At 42.5% G+C, this 20,288-nt stretch overlaps 1 protein-coding gene across 3 annotated transcripts in view; it reads left to right on the forward strand.

Annotated features, from left to right (window-relative positions):
* itga11a (integrin, alpha 11a) overlaps positions 1-20,288 on the forward strand; it is an 80,524-nt gene that overhangs the window by 1,340 nt on the left and 58,896 nt on the right. For all 3 annotated transcript variants that reach the window (XM_080773777.1, XM_080773778.1, XM_080773779.1), the window contains one exon: positions 12,067-12,181. In XM_080773777.1, the coding sequence (XP_080629903.1) occupies positions 12,067-12,181 (115 nt within the window). Of the gene's footprint in view, positions 1-12,066; positions 12,182-20,288 lie in introns of those variants that run through there.

Consider the following 20,288-nt stretch of genomic DNA (forward strand, 5'->3'; position numbering starts at 1 on the left):
TCTGCTGAGGTGATCTAGTCTCTGACTCTCTGCTGAGGTGATCTAGTCTCTGACTTTCTGCTGAGGTGATCTAGTCTCTGACTCTCTGCTGAGTTGATCTAGTCTCTGACTCTCTGCTGAGTTGATCTAGTCTCTGACTCTCTGCTGAGGTGATCTAGTCTCTGACTCTCTGCTGAGTTGATCTAGTCTCTGACTCTCTGCTGAGGTGATCTAGTCTCTGACTCTCTGCTGAGTTGATCTAGTCTCTGACTCTCTGCTGAGGTGATCTAGTCTCTGACTCTCTGCTGAGTTGATCTAGTCTCTGACTCTCTGCTGAGGTGATCTAGTCTCTGACTCTCTGCTGAGGTGATCTAGTCTCTGACTCTCTGCTGAGGTGATCTAGTCTCTGACTCTCTGCTGAGGTGATCTAGTCTCTGACTCTCTGCTGAGGTGATCTAGTCTCTGACTCTCTGCTGAGGTGATCTAGTCTCTGACTCTGCTGAGGTGATCTAGTCTCTGACTCTCTGCTGAGGTGATCTAGTCTCTGACTCTCTGCTGAGGTGATCTAGTCTCTGACTCTCTGCTGAGGTGATCTAGTCTCTGACTTTCTGCTGAGGTGATCTAGTCTCTGACTCTCTGCTGAGTTGATCTAGTCTCTGACTCTCTGCTGAGTTGATCTAGTCTCTGACTCTCTGCTGAGGTGATCTAGTCTCTGACTCTCTGCTGAGTTGATCTAGTCTCTGACTCTCTGCTGAGGTGATCTAGTCTCTGACTCTCTGCTGAGTTGATCTAGTCTCTGACTCTCTGCTGAGGTGATCTAGTCTCTGACTCTCTGCTGAGTTGATCTAGTCTCTGACTCTCTGCTGAGGTGATCTAGTCTCTGACTCTCTGCTGAGGTGATCTAGTCTCTGACTCTCTGCTGAGGTGATCTAGTCTCTGACTCTCTGCTGAGGTGATCTAGTCTCTGACTCTCTGCTGAGGTGATCTAGTCTCTGACTCTCTGCTGAGGTGATCTAGTCTCTGACTCTCTGCTGAGGTGATCTAGTCTCTGACTCTCTGCTGAGGTGATCTAGTCTCTGACTCTCTGCTGAGGTGATCTAGTCTCTGACTCTCTGCTGAGGTGATCTAGTCTCTGACTCTCTGCTGAGGTGATCTAGTCTCTGACTCTCTGCTGAGGTGATCTAGTCTCTGACTCTCTGCTGAGGTGATCTAGTCTCTGACTCTCTGCTGAGGTGATCTAGTCTCTGACTCTCTGCTGAGGTGATCTAGTCTCTGACTCTCTGCTGAGGTGATCTAGTCTCTGACTCTCTGCTGAGGTGATCTAGTCTCTGACTCTCTGCTGAGGTGATCTAGTCTCTGACTCTGCTGAGGTGATCTAGTCTCTGACTCTCTGTATAGCACCTTTCATGACATGAGAAGCTCAAAGTGCTTTACAGAGCAATGGAGAAAAAAAGAAAAGAAAAGCAAGGCATAAACATTAAAAAACAAGAGCAGTAATGCAATACAATGAGGAAATGAATAACAAAAAATAAAAGATCAATTAAAAGCAAGGGTGTAGAAGTGGGTCTTGAGCTGTGCTTTAAAAATGTCTACAGAGGCTGCCTGTCGAAGGTACAGTGGGAGTTTATTAAACTACAGAGGCTGCCTGTCGAAGGTACAGTGGGAGTTTGTTCCACGCCGTCGGCCCGTAGAAGCAAAAAGCTGCTTCACCGTGTTTATTAGTTGCCATTTTATTAGGCAAAGCGAGCAGGCCAGCATTGGAAGACCTTAGGGGGCGGTTTGGGACATATTTAGGCAGGCAGTCATGTAGGTAGGAAGGTTTGGGACATATTTAGGCAGGCAGTCATGTAGGTAGGAAGGTTTGGGACATATTTAGGCAGGCAGTCATGTAGGTAGGAAGGTTTGGGACATATTTAGGCAGGCAGTCATGTAGGTAGGAAGGTTTGGGACATATTTAGGCAGGCAGTCATGTAGGTAGGAAGGTTTGGGACATATTTAGGCAGGCAGTCATGTAGGTAGGAAGGTTTGGGACATATTTAGGCAGGCAGTCATGTAGGTAGGAAGGTTTGGGACATATTTAGGCAGACAGTCATGTAGGTAGGAAGGTTTGGGACATATTTAGGCAGGCAGTCATGTAGGTAGGAAGGTTTGGGACATATTTAGGCAGGCAGCCATGTAGGTAGGAAGGTGCGAGACCATTGAGAGCTTTATAGTCTCTGCTGAGGTGCTCTGAGTCTCTGCCTCTCATTGGAAACAGACGTGTAGAATTCTTTCACATGAAAGCCGAGGCTACGTTATATATCTTTTCACAATCAAGTGGTCAGAATTCTTTCCAGTTTCACTGGAGGGGAGGTGTTGGTGATCGTCCAGAACTGGGCTCAATTACCGGTGAAATCACAATACCATGCACGCAGCAACAAGCCCAGACCGCCGCAAAGGGTCTGTGTGTGTGTGTGTGTGTGTGTGTGTGTGTGTGTGTGTGTGTGTGTGTGTGTGCGCATGCGTGCCTGCGTCAGTACATTGGCATTCTATTCTATAGATCACACAAAAAGTGTTGTGCCGAAGCACACTTAAAGTGTTGTGGTTGTGCCGAGCACACTTAGGCTTCACTCACACGTGCACAACAAATTGTTGTATAGCTGACGCATGAGACTTGTTGACTGATGCAAGCTCTCAATTAATTTCCAACGGGAGTCACATGGTTTCGCACAACATTTGTGTTGTATGAGGGGGTGGGGGGCAGTCGAAACACAGCCGAAAGCCGAAATCAATGTTGTATGCTAGATCGAAAGGTGTGAGTCAGGCCTTAAAGTGTTGTGGTTGTTGTGGTTGCGCCCCCGCACACTTAAAAAGGGTTGTGGTTGCGCCGTGCACACTTACAGTAGCTCGCTAATGTACAGCATCTTAAATTATATTTTTTATCCCACGATTTTGTAACCCATTTTTCACCCCTGTGTCAATCATCTACTGTGATCCTGGGCTCTACACACCCTCCGCCAACCCGGGGAGAGCAACGGACTTAACTCATGCTTCCTTCATGCTTGAGTGTCCAAGTTGCTCCTTTACACGCTAATGTACAGCATGATGATGATGTCACTAAAAAGTTAATATGGAATTAAGTCAGACAATGACTACAGTGTGGCGGTTGCATCCTGCAAGCACACTAATGAAAATGTATCAAATTGGGACAATGCCACCTACAGTATAATGGCAGACATCTCCATAACATAATGTAAAGCAGGAAAACGATATGCACATCCCAGTCTCAGAATACGGTGCTTGATCCAAAAAAACGACTAAATGAAGAAAAAAGTGGAATGTCCACACACGATAAAATTCTGCTCCCCGTCTTTTGTATTTCAACCTATAAATACTACAACGTTTCGCCCCTCCGGGCTTTGCGAAACGTTGTTGTATTTATAGGTTGAGATAAAAAAGACGGGGAGCAGAATTATATCGTGTGTGGACATTCCACTTTTTTCTTCATTTAGACATCTCCATAACAGCCAGGTGTTATTATATGTAACTTAATATATTGTAATTTACAATATGATGTGACCAGTAACCACACATGTACAAGTTGTGGTCATAACATGCTGACGCCAACGATACTATAGTCTTTCATATTGTGTTTGCCTTGACAGTCAATCATATTGAGGTCAATACAGGGCCTTTAGGAGTAATTTGAATCATTGATTTAAAACCCAAACGTCTTATCAATTTTGTACATAAGAATATCTAAAGAAATACTGGTGGAGGAATGGGAATCTTTTGTATATATTTACTTTGACTGTGGAATTGTGTTGAAAGCAGAGATTCCTTTGGACATGAAGCCGCGCAGAGTGGAAGAAATGACACTAAAAGTCACTAAATTTATTTTTGCACTAAAAGAAATGCAGACAATAGTCTGAGGAGAGAGAAGTATAGTGGAAACCCACTAGATAGATAGATAGATAGATCCATCTTCAACCGCTTGCAGCGTGAGACCAAGCATATAAATTAGACATCACGCTGCCATTTGTTTGGCCGACAACATCAACTGCAGAATTAGTCGATTAAATCTTAGTTATTCGACAAAAAAAAATCCGATGACTAAAATATAACTAAAACTAAATTATCTTTTATTTTATTTGTATTCTTTTTTTTCCAACAGTTATAACTCTTTAGAGGTTCATTTGGTTGATTCAAAGTGTCAATATTTAGCTTACTGTAGCAGTGTGCAGTTCAGTTGGCTGTACTGTACATACACATAGCTCACAGTAGCAGAGTCCAGTTCAGTTGGCTGTACTGTATGTACATACACATAGCTTACAGTAGCAGAGTCCAGTTCAGTTGGCTGTACTGTACATACACATTCCAACTCTTTCCCCCAAAGGACTAATTCACTGATTAGCCTAATGCTAATTCTACTGCTTTGCTACTGAAAAGACGAGTCCATCAGAGGAACTCTATCTATTCAGGGAATCTGAATAAATAGAATAACTTCTTTCTCACTGACGATCTACCGAGTTGCCAATGGCTGGAAATGGTTCTCTCAAACGGCACATCTGTACAACACCAACGCTGAGCGTCCAGTATAGCGTGCCCAGTTCAGTTGGCTGTTATACATTCAGATGGTTTATCTTGGCCTCAGGCACTGGAGTCATAATGTCATAATGTATCAAAACGGGCCAAAGGTTTATTGCCCGTTATGAAGTATCTTTCCAGAGAAAACTGTTTTACCGGGAACTGGATTGATGGAATATTAGAGACATGCATCTTTTTTTTTTTCTGACAGGAGACATTCCGCCGTATAGTCTGAAAACTCACCTCTTCAGAACTCCGGAGCGCTTGCCCTAGCCTCGACGACCTTGCTGCAGGCGTATGCAAAGGCTAAAGATGTCATTTAGCATGTTATGTAGAGTAGACTGACGCCAGGTCTTCATGTTTTGTAGAGTAGACTGATGCCAGGGGCCTGTTCAACGAAACTTGGATTAACTAATCCAGGATTTAGGCCAAAACCAGGCTTTTTAAATCCTGGTCTTTACAGACTGGTTCATTCCGTTCCACTAAAGCCAAGCGAGGCTTAGAATGGGTGGATTTAGCGAGCCAGCATCATAAAGCCTGGCTGAATAGACAGCCTGGCTTTTTTACTCTAGACCCATTCGGTGGAACACAGATTTACTGATCCTTCTTCTTCATGGGGTATTATTGCAGTTTGCATCCTTAACCCACTCACTGCTGCCCCCATCTGGCCAGGTGCCACGCATGTTAATGTGCGTGGCAGCGGCCCGGCAGCCTTGAGCAAAGAGCCTCTGGAACAAGAGACGAAACTCCCATTTAATGCCATAGCAACAACCAGCGCCATTCTGCCATTTTGGAGTGATGACGCAACTTCCGGTTTACTTTTTTTATCATATACCTAACACATATCTATGAATGGATCAAAGGAAAAAATAGTAATATATTCAGAATGCCAGGGTGCATGTGTGCGCATGCATGTAGATGTATACGCAAGTGCGTGCGACCGTGCATGTTTACGTGCGTGTTTGAGGTTTGTTTATCTGGGCATGATGGTCGGCCGGTCCGGTAGACAGTAAACCCGGCAACAAGGTTCCGACCCGCGGCTTCACAAAGCTGCTGATATTATACTGGTAGTGTTAAATGGCTCTGCACGTTTAGGAGCTTGAAATGGAAAGTGGATTCTCATGCCATGTTTTCTTTTCTGCCCCTGTGCCTGCCTTTCTTTTTCTTGGTCAGTCAGACACCAGCACAGCTGTTCTTCTATTTTTATTTTTATCCCACGATTTTTGCAACCCATTTTTTTCCGCCAGTGTCAATTATCTAAAGTAATCCTGGGCGCAATCATCATCTTCATCATCATTATTTTTTGTCCGCGGTCGAGATCATGGATTTCACAATGCCACGCCAGACTTTCCGGTCCTTCATTGCCATCCCCAGTTCCTGCTTACTGATGCATGTGTCCCTACTAGCGATGACATCAGGGGACGACAGTTTTCTACCTCTGGTCTGCTTTGAGGCAGGACTCCAGAGAAGAAGGGCAGATATACACTCCCTCTGCCAACCTGGGGATAGCAACGGACTGACCTCATGATTCCTTTCTATGCATGAGTAGTCAGTTCTTGAGTTTGAGCAATAATCGTGCAGCAAGATACTGTCAGCCCCAAAACACATTTTATTTGTACAATTTATGTTTATCAAGAGTGCATCTACTTCCATAACGATCTATTTAAAAATAAACGTTATGTTTCCAGATAAGCGAGGCCTTTCAGGATAAGATCTGGCCGTGTCGGATGAAAGGAGCGGTTGAGCACACGTGCACTATTCATGCAACAGGAAATGAGCGGAGTGGAGAATGTGTCAATATTTAGAGGAACGGTAGACGATTGTTGCATGAATGAATTCATGAATGGATGAATGAATGGAGCGTTTTCATGAAGCAGAACAAATTGACTGTGTTTGTGTGAAGGCTTGGATGGGGGTTGTTTGTTAGTCAGTACTCAGTAGTAGTTTAAATATTTATTTTTTACCTAAGTAAAGGTATAGGCTATCAATACTGCATTGTCCAGAATTAAAACTTTACTTGAGTAAAAGTACAAAAGTGTTGGTATCAAAATTATTTAGTTTAACGTACCAAAAGCAAAAAGTTCGCAAATATGTATACCGGTACAAATGTTTTCATATAAAACTTGTGAAATGGGACATTGTACATAATGAGTTCTTTCTACTTTTGGTACTTTAAGTAGCCTATACATTTCGATACCAATATTTTTAAATACGGACTAGTAATTGTGTTTCGACATTGCAGTATTGATTACTTTTACTTAATATGTACTTCAGACACTTCAGGCACTTCAAGTTCAAAGTCATACGATTTGTCACCCACGTTACCTGTTCTCTGCATTTGACCCATCTCTTGGAGCGGTGAGCCGTGCCCCCACAGCCAAGGAGCGGTGAGCTGCAGCCAAGGAGCGGTGAGCTGCAGCCAAGGAGCGGTTGAGCTGCAGCCGTGCCGCGCTCGGGAATCATTTGATTAGTAGATTTGACCCCCCAATCCAACCCTTTGATGCTGAGTGCCAAGCAGGGAGGCATTGGGTCCCATTTTTACAGTCTTTGGTATGACCCGGCCGGGGATTGAACCCCGAGCTCCCAGTTTCAGGGCAGACACTCTAACCACAAGGCCACTGTCAGTGGTTCTTACGGCAATGGTTCTCAAAGTGGGGTCCGGGGACCTCCCCGGGGTCCTTGGCTGGGTTCCAGGAGGTCACCAGCAACATGTGTTGTTAATATAGCATCACAATAATTTGAACAGCTTTCTCCATTTCCCAAAGCAGTAGTTCCCAAAGTGGGGTCCGAGGACCCCCAGGGGTACTTGAGGGAGTTCCGGGGGGGACGCAGCTAAATGATCATTTGGAACCAAATGGACCCTTATGGGTCTGTTACTCAGAGAGTGTACAAATGGAACCAAATGGACCTGGTTCCATTTGTACGCTCTCAGAGTTAAATTAGCATTGATTTTACAATATAAATTGGGGGTCCCAGTCCCAGAGATAGAAATGCTATTATTAAATGGGGGTCCGTAGACTAATGCATGTCAAACTGGGGGTCCTTGAAATGAAACGGGTTGAAAATCACTGCTAGAGCCGTGGAGATTTTCTCTTATGGGGGGTCCCTTTATGGGGGGTCCCTGGCAATGGCATATATTTTCAAATGGGGGTCCTTGACATGAAAAAGTTTGGGAACCACTGTCCTAAAGGCTATTCAAAAATATCACAGCTACAATGTAGTAGGAAAGTGTTTCTTTTTCTTTTGTTTACACAAATCACCTCTTCTGGGCGCACACAACATTTTCAGATGGTGGTCCAAGGCCAGATATATATCCATTTGGGGGTCCTTTCAGATGGTGGTCGGCTAAATCTACAGTTGATGTTGTCGACAAAACAATATTTTGGCGGTGCCTTGATGGCGTCGTAATGGCAGATTGTACACTTGGTTGCATGCTGAAAATAGCAGATCTACAATCTCACAATGTCACAATGCCAAGCATTGTGAGCTTGCAGATCTGCTATCTTCAGAGCACAACACCGAGCGCAATCATAAATTGACTTGTCTTTTAGTTCTACTGTGGATCTCTTCTCCACTAGTTCCTCCCTAACATGTTTGTCTATAGTCTAGTGTTTATCGAAATTGTCAATACATTCGGTCCTAGTTTTAGTGTTCATAGCTTAGTTCATAGTTCATAGCTTAGTTTCTATTTAGTGTTTATTAAGTTTTCGTCAGTGAAAAAAAGGTAGTCGACGACCATTCATTTTATCATAGTTTTAGTCTGCATAATTCGACACTGGTAAAGTGTAATTTTGACTGAGTGATAGTGAGTGAAGTGAATTCCAGTGTGCCCATCCGGGCGCCGTGCGCCATCATTACCAGACGCTGCATATCTGTGAGTTCAGGAAGGAATGTGGTCCACTTGTACTTGTTGTTAAGGAAGTTTGTCTTAAATAAATACAGCTGCTTCTACGCCGTGACACACCGCCCGGTCCGTACCAATAATGTGATGGTACACAAACACAGCCAGGAATCATATAGTTATATTAGGGGTGTAATATGATACAGTAACTGTCTGCACCCGTCTGGGAGAACTCGGATGGAGAGTGGAGATAATAAAATGTTTGAGAATACCCGACATACAAACCCCGGAGCAAAATTGTCAATATATTTCGAATAAAGGTAGTCGACGAACATTTTTCCACTAAATTAACACTGCTACACATGGGAGGCCAATGTTGTGGTGCGTGCAGAGTGCAGACAACGACACTGTGTCTACCACAGTGAAATAAAAGTATACAGCCATGGGCAATCAGATCATAACATAACAGTCATTAAGACACTTCAACACAATACTGTATATGCTGTATAGGACAACAACACAGTGAAATGAATAGTCGTCATTAAGACACTTCAACACAACAACACTGCCACAGTGAATGAGTGAAATAAATATTATGTCTGCTTTTAAACGTTGTTGATCATTCCTTCACCTTGTTGTTTACTTTACTCTGAGCTGAACTTCCTCAGGACTGGACTTGACCCGAGAGAGAGAGAGAGAGAGAGAGCTGTGACTGAGGGTATGGTGGGGGAGAATTAAACCCAGTGTATGGATAATTGGATATAAGAGAGGGTGTGTGTGTGTGTGTGTGTGTGTGTGTGTGTGTGTGTGTGTGTGTGTGTGTGTGTGTGTGTGTGTGTGTGTGTGTGTGTGTGTGTGTGTGTGTGTGTGTGTGTGTGTGTGTGTGTGTGTGTGTGTGTGTGTGTGTGTGTGTGTGTGTGTGTGTGTGTGTGTGTGTGTGTGTGTGTGTGTGTGTGTGTGTGTGTGTGTGTGTGTGTGTGTGTGTGTGTGTGTGTGTGTGTGTGTGTGTGCGGTTATTTTGTCGACTAAAACTGACGAAAAAAAAGTTGCATGCATTTTGTTGACTAAGACTAGAATACTAAAAGACCAGGGCTTTTCAGAAGACTAAAATAGGACTAAGACTACATGCCGTGTTACTCAAAAGACTAGGTTTTCTTAATTTCCTGAAAAATGAACATTTTCGGAGTTATGAGGTTTCCTCCCGACATCAGAGATAATACTGTACATCAAAATGAGCTGTCAAAAATCCACACTGATTGAATGTCATGAGCATCATATTGTTATCACCGATTATATCAGAGACATTTTGGGAAACAATTAGGTCGACAACAAGAAAGGGTTAAATCCAGGCCTTTTTTCTCTCTCTGCTGAAAGCAGAAACTCAAGTTGCAAATGCTTTCTCCATCTGGTCAGACCGTGCAGAGCATGCGACGTACAGGAGGATAGACTGATCCAATGAATGAGTGTAATCCAAAATGCAGGCAGGCCCTTAATTCATTCTTTGATCGGTTCATGGAGCGAGGATTCGGTTTCTTGCCTCTCGCATGTCAGATTACACTGGCCTCGTGTGAATTAATATGCTTCCCACATGCTCTAATCTTAGATGATATTACAATGATTACTGTGATCTCGCTGTTTTCCTCCGCATGAAATAAACCGTTTAGTTGGAAGCTGCTGATACAGCCAAACTTTAGCTGAATCAGCAGCAGTTGATCCGGACGCTTGTTGTACAGTCCCTTGACTCCCTTCACTGTAGTAACTTTAGACTGGTCTTGTTGTTCAGTCCTTCACTGTAGTAGCTTTAGACTGGTCTTGTTGTTCAGTCCATTCACTGTAGTAGCTTTAGACTGGTCTTGTTGTTCAGTCCCTTCACTGTAGTAGCTTTAGACTGGTCTTGTTGTTCAGTCCCTTCACTGTAGTAGCTTTAGACTGGTCTTCTTGTTCAGTCCCTTCACTGTAGTAGCTTTAGACTGGTCTTGTTGTTCAGTCCCTTCACTGTAGTAGCTAGACTAAATGCAGACACAGACAGTTCAAGGGTGTTTATTTAAACAAACTGGCAGGCAGGCAGAGCAGAGCAAGGTGCAAACAGGCTGGTCAGTGCATGGGCTGGCAGGCAGGCAGGTGTGGTCTGAGGAGGAGGAGAGGAGAGCGGTGAGTAGGCCTACAGGCAAATGCAAACTAAATCACTAGAAAACACGAGGAAACTGAAGTTCACTGGGAACAAACACTGGTGGTCTACTACCACTGTGGTTGATTCAACAATCTGGCGATCGGTGATGTGGGAACTGGGAAGGCTGGAGGTGATGAGCTGATGGCAGGCAGGAGCGTAGATTGGAGAGAATGAAGGGACTGGAAACAGGTGAGCCAAGTGGTAAATGGAGCCAAGCCTACGCCCACACATAGCACAGACACAGAGACAGACAAGAAAAACACAGCCCTGCCTGGGACTGTGACAAATTCAGGTCAAATTCAGGGCCATTGAAATGAAAATAGTTGAAAATCACTGCTAGAGCCATACATATCTTCTCTGATGGGGGTCCCTGACATATCTTTTTAAAACAGGGGTCCACAGGCTAATGAGTGTCATTTTGTCATTTTGACATGGAAAAGTTTGGGAACCACTTACACCAGTGGTATAAACCTTAATCCATTCTGACCTGAGATCAGATTCTAAAAATGTCTGTTTGAAAATGATGAAATGACTTAGTTCTACTGGATCTCTTCTCCACTAGTCCCTCCCTGACATGTTAGTCTATAGTTTTGTGTATCTGTTAACAACATCTGTCAGTATATTTAGTCTTAGTTTTAGTCATCATAGTTTAGTTTTTATTTCGTTTTCTTCATTGGGAAAAAAAGGTAGTCGACGAACCTTTTTTTTTTGCCATAGTTTTAGTTGACGACACTGGATGTATACACTGCCATGTCAATCAAGGCTGACAGAGCCATGTGTCAATCAAGGCTGACAGAGACATGTGTCAATCAAGGCTGACAGAGACATGTGTCAATCAAGGCTGACGGAGACATGTGTCAATCAAGGCTGACAGAGACATGTGTCAATCAAGGCTGACAGAGACATTTGTCAATCAAGGCTGACAGACAGGCCTGCTGCTCCACATTGACAACAGAGTTTAGAACGAAGCAGCCAATCAGAAATATTTTGGTTCTCTGTGTAGTACTTTGTTACTCAGACCAAGTATTCTGGTTCTGCGTAGTACTTTCTGCTCAGACCAAGTATTTCGGTCTTGTAAAAATACACAGTGTTTTGATCTATTTATATTCTAGAAAAAAAAGGAAACATAATTTCTCTTTGCCAGTCATTAGAGAAACCTTTGAGTTAAACGAAGGAAAATCTAACTGGAGCGCATGCCTCTTTCCTGTCGTATTTTATGGTGCTTTTCCTATCAACAAAACCTATTTCTCGTATTTGTGCGAAATTTTGGCCGGTAGCAATTTAATGACGACTTCAATCTTTCCACTGGACTTTATTATAAGGACACTGTCTGGAGAACCATGTGTTTCAGAAAGCTTCGGTTACATCTCATTTCTGATGACTTGCATCTGTCATCTTGCTGTGTGTCTTTTTACATCTCATTTCTGATGGCTTGAATCTGTCATCCTGATGTTTTGTCTTTTTACATCTCATTTCTGATGACTTGCATCTGTCATTTTTTTTGCTCCAGGAATCCATGAATGTTTTAACATCGACACAAAGAACCATCGAATCATCAAAGGTCCCAAACAGGCCCAGTTTGGATACACTGTTCAACAACACGTGGCTGCCGGGGGAGACAAATGGTACGTCACCTTTTTGTATTATTATTTTACTTTCTAACATTGGTTTTATCAGCCCTTTTTATATCAAGGTCAATTATTTATTCGGGATTTGAGCCGCAGACCACAATTGGATGAGATTTATCCTCTCAGATCCAAGATTTAGAGAATATTTTGTTATCGTTGGATAAGAGTTTGTCCACAATTCCATGCTGTGTTGATGTACCATTAGGAGAGATATTAAACAGGCAAACGTTGATCAAAATAAGTAACACTTATTCTACATTCTCATTCCAAATGAAATAATGCAGATGTTTAACAATAAACACTATTGAAAGCATGAAATGAAACCTCACGGGTCCATAATAATATGGTTTGATGTTGTGCTCACACGAGGTACAGTTAAAATCTATGATTGTCCACATGGTTACCAACTCCCCATCATTCAGCTGGGGACCACCTGGGATCCCCTCAAGGACCACTGGTTGAAAACCACTGTAATCAATGTATTTCTTATAGTATTTCTAGCTGTGACTTTGAGATCAAACCCATCCGACCACTCTACTGCTGAGTCACTGCATGTCGCCATAACAGCAGCTATAGTCTTCCTGGTATGGATACAAAACATGACATTTGACAATACATTACAGGACAATTATATCAACCCATTTTGGGAAGAACGACTGACATAGAAACATACTGTAGCTTTTTCAGAAAACTGTCAGGATGTAGAAGACATTTTTAGAATCTGATCTCGGGTCATAATGGACAATGATAAAAGTACATTTTCATTCAAACAGAGACTTTCATAATCCACTCGTACTAGTTTGTAACAGAGTGTTTCTACATCTCAGTATTAATACTTTTACTTGAGTAAGAAATGTGAGTACTTTTTTTTTTACCCCCCTGGAGGTGGAGATACTTTCCATTGATCATTATTTCCTCACTGTGCAGATCCAGACTGCTTTAAAAAAATATATATTTGGGGCTTTTTTGCCTTTATTGATTACAACACACTGTCATACTGGATTACCAGCCACGGTGCCTGGACCGCTACGCCGCGGCCACAGGCCCATCCAGGCTCTTTCTACACTCTATGTTATTGGCCCTGAAATTCATTTCTGGCATCTGACACTTTATGTCTGTTGGCCAAGCAACTGTTCTGGAGCAGTGCCCGCCTCCAGCTGTGTGTGTGTGTGTGTGTGTGTGTGTGTGTGTGTGTGTGTGTGTGTGTGTGTGTGTGTGTGTGTGTGTGTGTGTGTGTGTGTGTGTGTGTGTGTGTGTGTGTGTGTGTGTGTGTGTGTGTGTGTGTGTGTGTGTGTGTGTGTGTGTGTGTGTGTGTGTGTGTGTGTGTGTGTGTGTGTGTGTGTGTGTGTGTGTGTGTGTGTGTGTGTGTGTGCGCGCAATAAACACATAATAAAACATGGTTCTGTACTTCTGTTATGCTGATGCAAAACTTGTGCAATTGCAGCTGTTACAACTATACTATACTATATATATATATATATACTATACTATATAATATATATGTCCAGAATTGCACAAGTCTTTAGTTCGTCTGTCCGTCCGTCTGCCCGCCCTCCCAACCATCCATCCATCCATCCATCCATCCATCCATCCACCCACCCATCCACAAATAGACAATCTACAAGCTCTCTCTCCCTGTGTGTGTGTGTGTGTGCGTGTGTGCATGTGTGCGTGTGTGCGTGTGTGTGTGTGTGTGTGCGCGCGCGCGCGTGCGTGTACTGGGCTTTAGTTGATGGTCAAAAGAACAATCTGCATTCCTTGAAAATTTCTAAATTGTCCGGAAACTTATTTTCATATTTGCCGAATGCCTAAAAACATATTTTGAGAATACACAAAACATGATAATTACCGGTCACGTCATTGTCCCAAAACCACTTTATGTTCTTTCCTTGTAATTGTAATCTAATTTTGGTGTGTCGAAACTTTATTCATATTGTATTTAGATCACTTCTCCTTGTGTTCTGTCCATTCCAGTGAGCTTTTAGGGGAATTTAACCCCTTTTGGTGTTTTAAACATTATGCTATGATTTAGCTATTGAAAAATAGCAGATCTCGTAGGTCTGCTATTTTGTTTAAATCGTTAAAATGTGGCGTAATATAGATAATTCTGGGGGTCCTTGACATGAAAAAGGTTGAGCACCACTGATGTAGAAACATAGGTTTTTCATATTTTATTTTAGGATTTAGAAGCCTTTTTTTTTAATCCACCTCTGTCCAAAATGGGTTAAATTATAACTCTTATTGAGACATATGATGTGCCATGCAGCCCTGGGACTGTTGAACAGGCTCTGCTTGATAATGTAGGCCTGTGTTTTGTAATAATAATAATAATAATAATAATCTACAAAGAAGTTTTGAAATAATTGTAGTGGAGTAAAAGTACAGAACTTGCCTCTGACATGTAGTGGAGTAGAAGTAAAAGTACTGACAATTATAAATACTCCTTTTACTAAATACCTAAAAATAAGTAAATGTACGTAGTTACTTTACAGCACTGTAACTGTGAGGGTTGAGAGAGAGAGAGAGAGAGAGCTGCAAACCTCCAACAAAGACTTCTTTCAAAGTCTCTCAAAAACAATATTTTATTTGTATTTAAGCCGTTTCGTGTTATAAAAGACGAGCCTATGAAATGAATATGTCGGGAAATGGCGATTTAAAAAAACGAAAGAAAACCAAAACGAGCGTTCCATCTCAAAAGAACACTGCGTGCCATTTACCAATTGGCTGCCTTTGGCGGAATATTCCGTCATTTAAAATCTAATGTAGGCCTATACTTTATCGATATGAAACACTGTCTCGCTGAAAATCTCCCCGAGCTTCTTTCAAAATAAAAGCTTGGGGTGTCGGGAAGATATGGCCTTTCACTCTGTAAAGACCCCCCCCCCCCCCCCCCTCCGTTCCGTACAAAAATCGGGAGACATATTTTTGCTTGCTTACCTCGCTATTGCTATGACAAAGTCGCTCGATGATCCCTCGCGTTCATATTTTGAACGAGAGGTCAGAACTCAGAAGTCAGAAATGAAGAGCTTAGTCCATGTGGTCAAAACCACGGAGAGCTCCATAGATTAGGAGATACGAGGGATTCTTTCTGCAGCGGTAAACAGAGTGAAGTGAAGAGAAAGGGGGAAAAAAAGATCTGAATATTTTTCTCTCGTTTGATATCAATGACAATACACGTCATATTAACCCGTAGGTTGGATTAGTTATGTCGTTCCCACTCGTCGTATGGTCTGAATGGGTTAACAAGTTGACTGCCACAGGGTGGCAATAGAGGGTTGTTATAGCTGCCCCAGCCAGAATACGGCAGATTACCATGTTTTCACACCCGGGAGGGCAGACCTCCATTGTAAAGAAACGGCTTACAATGTTATGTCTTTCGCCAGAAACGTTAATATGTCGGGAGCGATGCGATGAAAAATCACAATTCACATCCGACCATCGGATGGATGATGATCACCACGCACAGCGGTGTCGTTTCAGAGATAACAGCCACAGAAGATTCTACTTTTAATTTACATACACGGTCAGGGTGACATTTTTCCATAACCACTTTTTTATGTTTTTATATATATCTTTATGGAGGGACAGACAGTAGGCTGACAGGAAATGGGGGAGAGAGATGGGGAGGAAGACATGCAGTAAAAGCCGTCGGGATCGGGAGTCGAACCCACGGCACACTGCCAGACTGGATTACCAGCCAAGGTGCCTGGACTGCTGAGCCACGGCCCAGGCCCCTTAACCACTTTTTGACACCATTATTCTTGACTTTCAGAGTAATTCTTAACAGACGTCAACTCTGAACTTCAGAGCGCTGAAGTGTGATCACTGATGAAGGCTGGATAGCCCAAACAATTCAAACTGTTCAAAAATGCAATAAATATTTGGAACTGAGGTCTTGGAGTGTGCGACCCACTACCGTTATTTTTGGAAAGTAACTAAGTACATTTAACGAGTACTGTTTACTTGAGTACAATTTTGAGGTATTTGTACTTTACTTGAGTATTTCCAAGTTACGATACTTGTACTTCTTTTCCACTACATCTCGGACCACTGCATGCTATAGTTACTCTATTATGACAAAACATACATTAACCAGAAAACCACTTCAGGCCACCATTTGAAAACAGCACCTCTACAACCTCACAGTGCGTCGCGATGTGACGCAATGTGAGCTTGTAGATCTGCTATTTACTATTAGAAAACTTGTGAAAGGAGACATGATTCTGCATGAAATAGTACTTTCTTCTTTTGTTACCTTAAGTAAATGTTTGAGAGCAATACTTTTGTACTGTCATTTAAGTACATTTTGAATGCTGGACTTTTACTCCTAACAGAGTATTTCTTTCATTTCATTGCAGAATTGATACTTTCACAAGTACAAAATGTGCAAAATGTGACGACCGGTACTTCTTCCACCGCTGCCTCTGAACAGTTCTAAACCGCCGTGCCGGGTCAGAACCCCCCCCCCCCCCCCTCTCCCCCAGTGGCAACAAGCTTCCATGTAATTCCTGACGGGAAACCCAGAGTTGAATTCCATGACTGTGTGTGTGTGTGTGTGTGTGTGTGTGTGTGTGTGTGTGTGTGTGTGTGTGTGTGTGTGTGTGTGTGTGTGTGTGTGTGTGTGTGTGTGTGTGTGTGTGTGTGTGTGTGTGTGTGTGTGTGTGTGTGTGTGTGTGCGTGCGTTCGTGCAATTTCCATGCCTGTGTTACGCCGGCCTCCTTCTTCTTTCCATCTTCAAGCCTCTGTTTGTTTTTATACCGACGTACCTTTAGGTCTGCTCAGCTGGGATGTGACCTTTGACCTCCCTAAGCTCAGTCCACAGAGAAAGCAGTATAGGAAGGATTGTGTGAAGTGAGGTCTGTTTTCCAACACAGAGAAAGGAAGGATTGTGTGAAGTGGAGTCTGTTCTCCAACACACAGAGAAAGGAAGGATTGTGTGAAGTGGAGTCTGTTCTCCAACACACAGAGAAAGCAATAGGAAGGATTGTGTGAAGTGAAGTCTCTCTCCCAACAAACCGCCGACCTTAAAATATGCTGCTCTTTCCTTTAGTTCTAACTTTGTGCTTTTCGGAGGAGCTTTTCGTCTCCAAACTAAATAAATGTTCAACTTCTGACTGTACTGTAGTTGTCTGGCCAAGTCGTTGCCCGTTGAGTTTAATTTAAAACAGTTGCTTGAGACCGTAATATTATTATTATTACAGTGAGATGCTGCAGGGTCACCTATACTGTATAGGCTCACGTAGCCAGACAACTATTCCACAATCTTCTAATGCTGTATAGAGTCTGGAACTACACCTCCTGAATGCTATATAGAGTCTGGAACTACACCTCCTGAATGTTATATAGAGTCTGGAACTACACCTACTGAATGTTATATAGAGTCTGGAACTACACCTACTGAATGTTATATATAGAGTCTGGAACTACACCTCCTGAATGCTATATAGAGTCTGGAACTACACCTACTGAATGTTATATAGAGTCTGGAACTACACCTACTGAATGTTATATATAGAGTCTGGAACTACACCTCCTGAATGCTATATAGAGTCTGGAACTACACCTACTGAATGTTATATAGAGTCTGGAACTACACCTACTGAATGTTATATATAGAGTCTGGAACTACACCTACTGAATGTTATATAGAGTCTGGAACTACACCTCCTGAATGTTATATAGAGTCTGGAACTACACCTACTGAATGTTATATAGAGTCTGGAACTACACCTCCTGAATGCTATATAGAGTCTGGAACTACACCTACTGAATGTTATATAGAGTCTGGAACTACACCTCCTGAATGCTATATAGAGTCTGGAACTACACCTACTGAATGTTATATATAGAGTCTGGAACTACACCTACTGAATGTTATATAGAGTCTGGAACTACACCTCCTGAATGTTATATAGATTCTGGAACTACACCTACTGAATGTTATATAGAGTCTGGAACTACACCTCCTGAATGTTATATAGATTCTGGAACTACACCTCCTGAATGTTATATATAGAGTCTGGAACTACACCTACTGAATGTTATATAGAGTCTGGAACTACACCTACTGAATGTTATATATAGAGTCTGGAACTACACCTCCTGAATGTTATATAGAGTCTGGAACTACACCTCCTGAATGCTATATAGAGTCTGGAACTACACCTCCTGAATGCTATATAGAGTCTGGAACTACACCTCCTGAATGTTATATAGAGTCTGGAACTACACCTACTGAATGTTATATATAGAGTCTGGAACTACACCTACTGAATGTTATATATAGAGTCTGGAACTACACCTCCTGAATGTTATATAGAGTCTGGAACTACACCTACTGAATGTTATATAAAGTCTGGAACTACAGCTACTGAATGTTATATATAGAGTCTGGAACTACACCTCCTGAATGTTATATAGAGTCTGGAACTACAGCTACTGAATGTTATATATAGAGTCTGGAACTACACCTCCTGAATGTTATATAGAGTCTGGAACTACACCTCCTGAATGTTATATAGAGTCTGGAACTACACCTCCTGAATGCTATATAGAGTCTGGAGTCTGGAATGTGCCAGTTACCAATTTATTTTACATGTGTTTCTGACATTGGGAAATGGTCACGGCATTCCATCTTTTACATACCAATACTTTTGTACTTCAGTCAAGTCAATTTAGAATTCCGGACTTGTACTTGTAACAGAGTGCTGTTGATACTTTTACTTAAGTAAAAATTGTGAGTACTTTTTTTTCTCTTTTTTTTTGTTCACAGTGCGAGTTTGAGACCAGAACTCGCTAATTTATTTAAGCAATATTACACGAGAGGGTGTTCTTTATCGTCATTAATGCACGCCTGCTGTTCCGAAAGGTAAAGAAATCCTCGAGTGTAATATTGCAATTATACAACAGTTACCCTTAAAACGAATGGCTGAATGACAGATGTAGTCACTACGACCACAACTGTCCCAAGAAACTAGCTAGCATATCCACCGAGTCTGCTGCGCTCTGAGAGAAAAGCACGGCTGGATTCTTTGTTTTGATTAGCCGTACCATTATTGTGGTTTAAGCACGGCTAGAAAGCTGTTTCAACCAATCAGATTGCTTCCTCGAAGATAATGTCTTTAGTCAACAGGATAACCTTCACACAGCAACAACATTTAACCTGCTAACCTGTCACTCTATGAAATGTATAAGGAGCGAGTGTGTTATTGAAGCAGGAGTGAGTGGACAGAGGCTCTTTTTTTGGGACTTGGGGATGTGGTTTCACGGTATATTACACATCTCCTCTGACCAAATGTGGAAAACATTACCGCATTAATGCCTGCCTGGGACAAAACCATGTATTCTCTGGTGTAACCATGGAAGTATTAACTGTCCGTCCGGACTCACAATTCATCATCACCACCATGTCTGCCGCCCGTCGATGCCCAATGACATAACTAGCATCTCTTAATGACCCTTAATAAGTTCTGGAACACAATCAGACGCTTAATGAGTTGTCCCTGAGTGACGTTCTCACTCAGGGAGGGCAGACGGCCAGAGTGACAGACAGGCAACAATGGCTCCCATTCATTAATTCATTAATTTATCTCATGGTAAATGGTGCATTTATATAGCGTCTTTATCCAAGGTGCTTTACATAGATTGTGCATTACATTCACCCATTCACACACATTCATACCGTGCCTTGCATGGCAGAGGAAACCATGCAAGGCTCCAAGCAGCACACCAGGAGCAATTAGGGGTTCAGAGTCTTGCTCAAGGACACTTCGACACTAACTCATCGATCAGTGTCCTGAGGTGAACCTTTAGCTCCAGCTTCTCCTGGTGCCACTAGACTGGACAGCAGTAACTGAAGTGATACTGCTGGTATAGAATATGGCGTGTGAGGTGGAAATGCTTCCCAGAGTGTGTGTGTGAGAGAGTTGACTGTGTGGCTCTTTGAGGATCACATCCATCACAGCTTGTTTACATTTGTGTCACTCATAGATTACTGTTACTGTTTTAACAGCTTCTTTTCCGACTCTGGTGTTGACGGAGCGTTAGTCCGACATGGTGTTGATGGAGCGTAGGTCCGACATGCGGGAACAACGGTCGGACTAAC

This window comes from Protomyctophum bolini (genome assembly GCF_963924005.1).
Source record: "Protomyctophum bolini genome assembly, chromosome: 1".
Lineage (NCBI taxonomy): Eukaryota > Metazoa > Chordata > Actinopteri > Myctophiformes > Myctophidae > Protomyctophum > Protomyctophum bolini.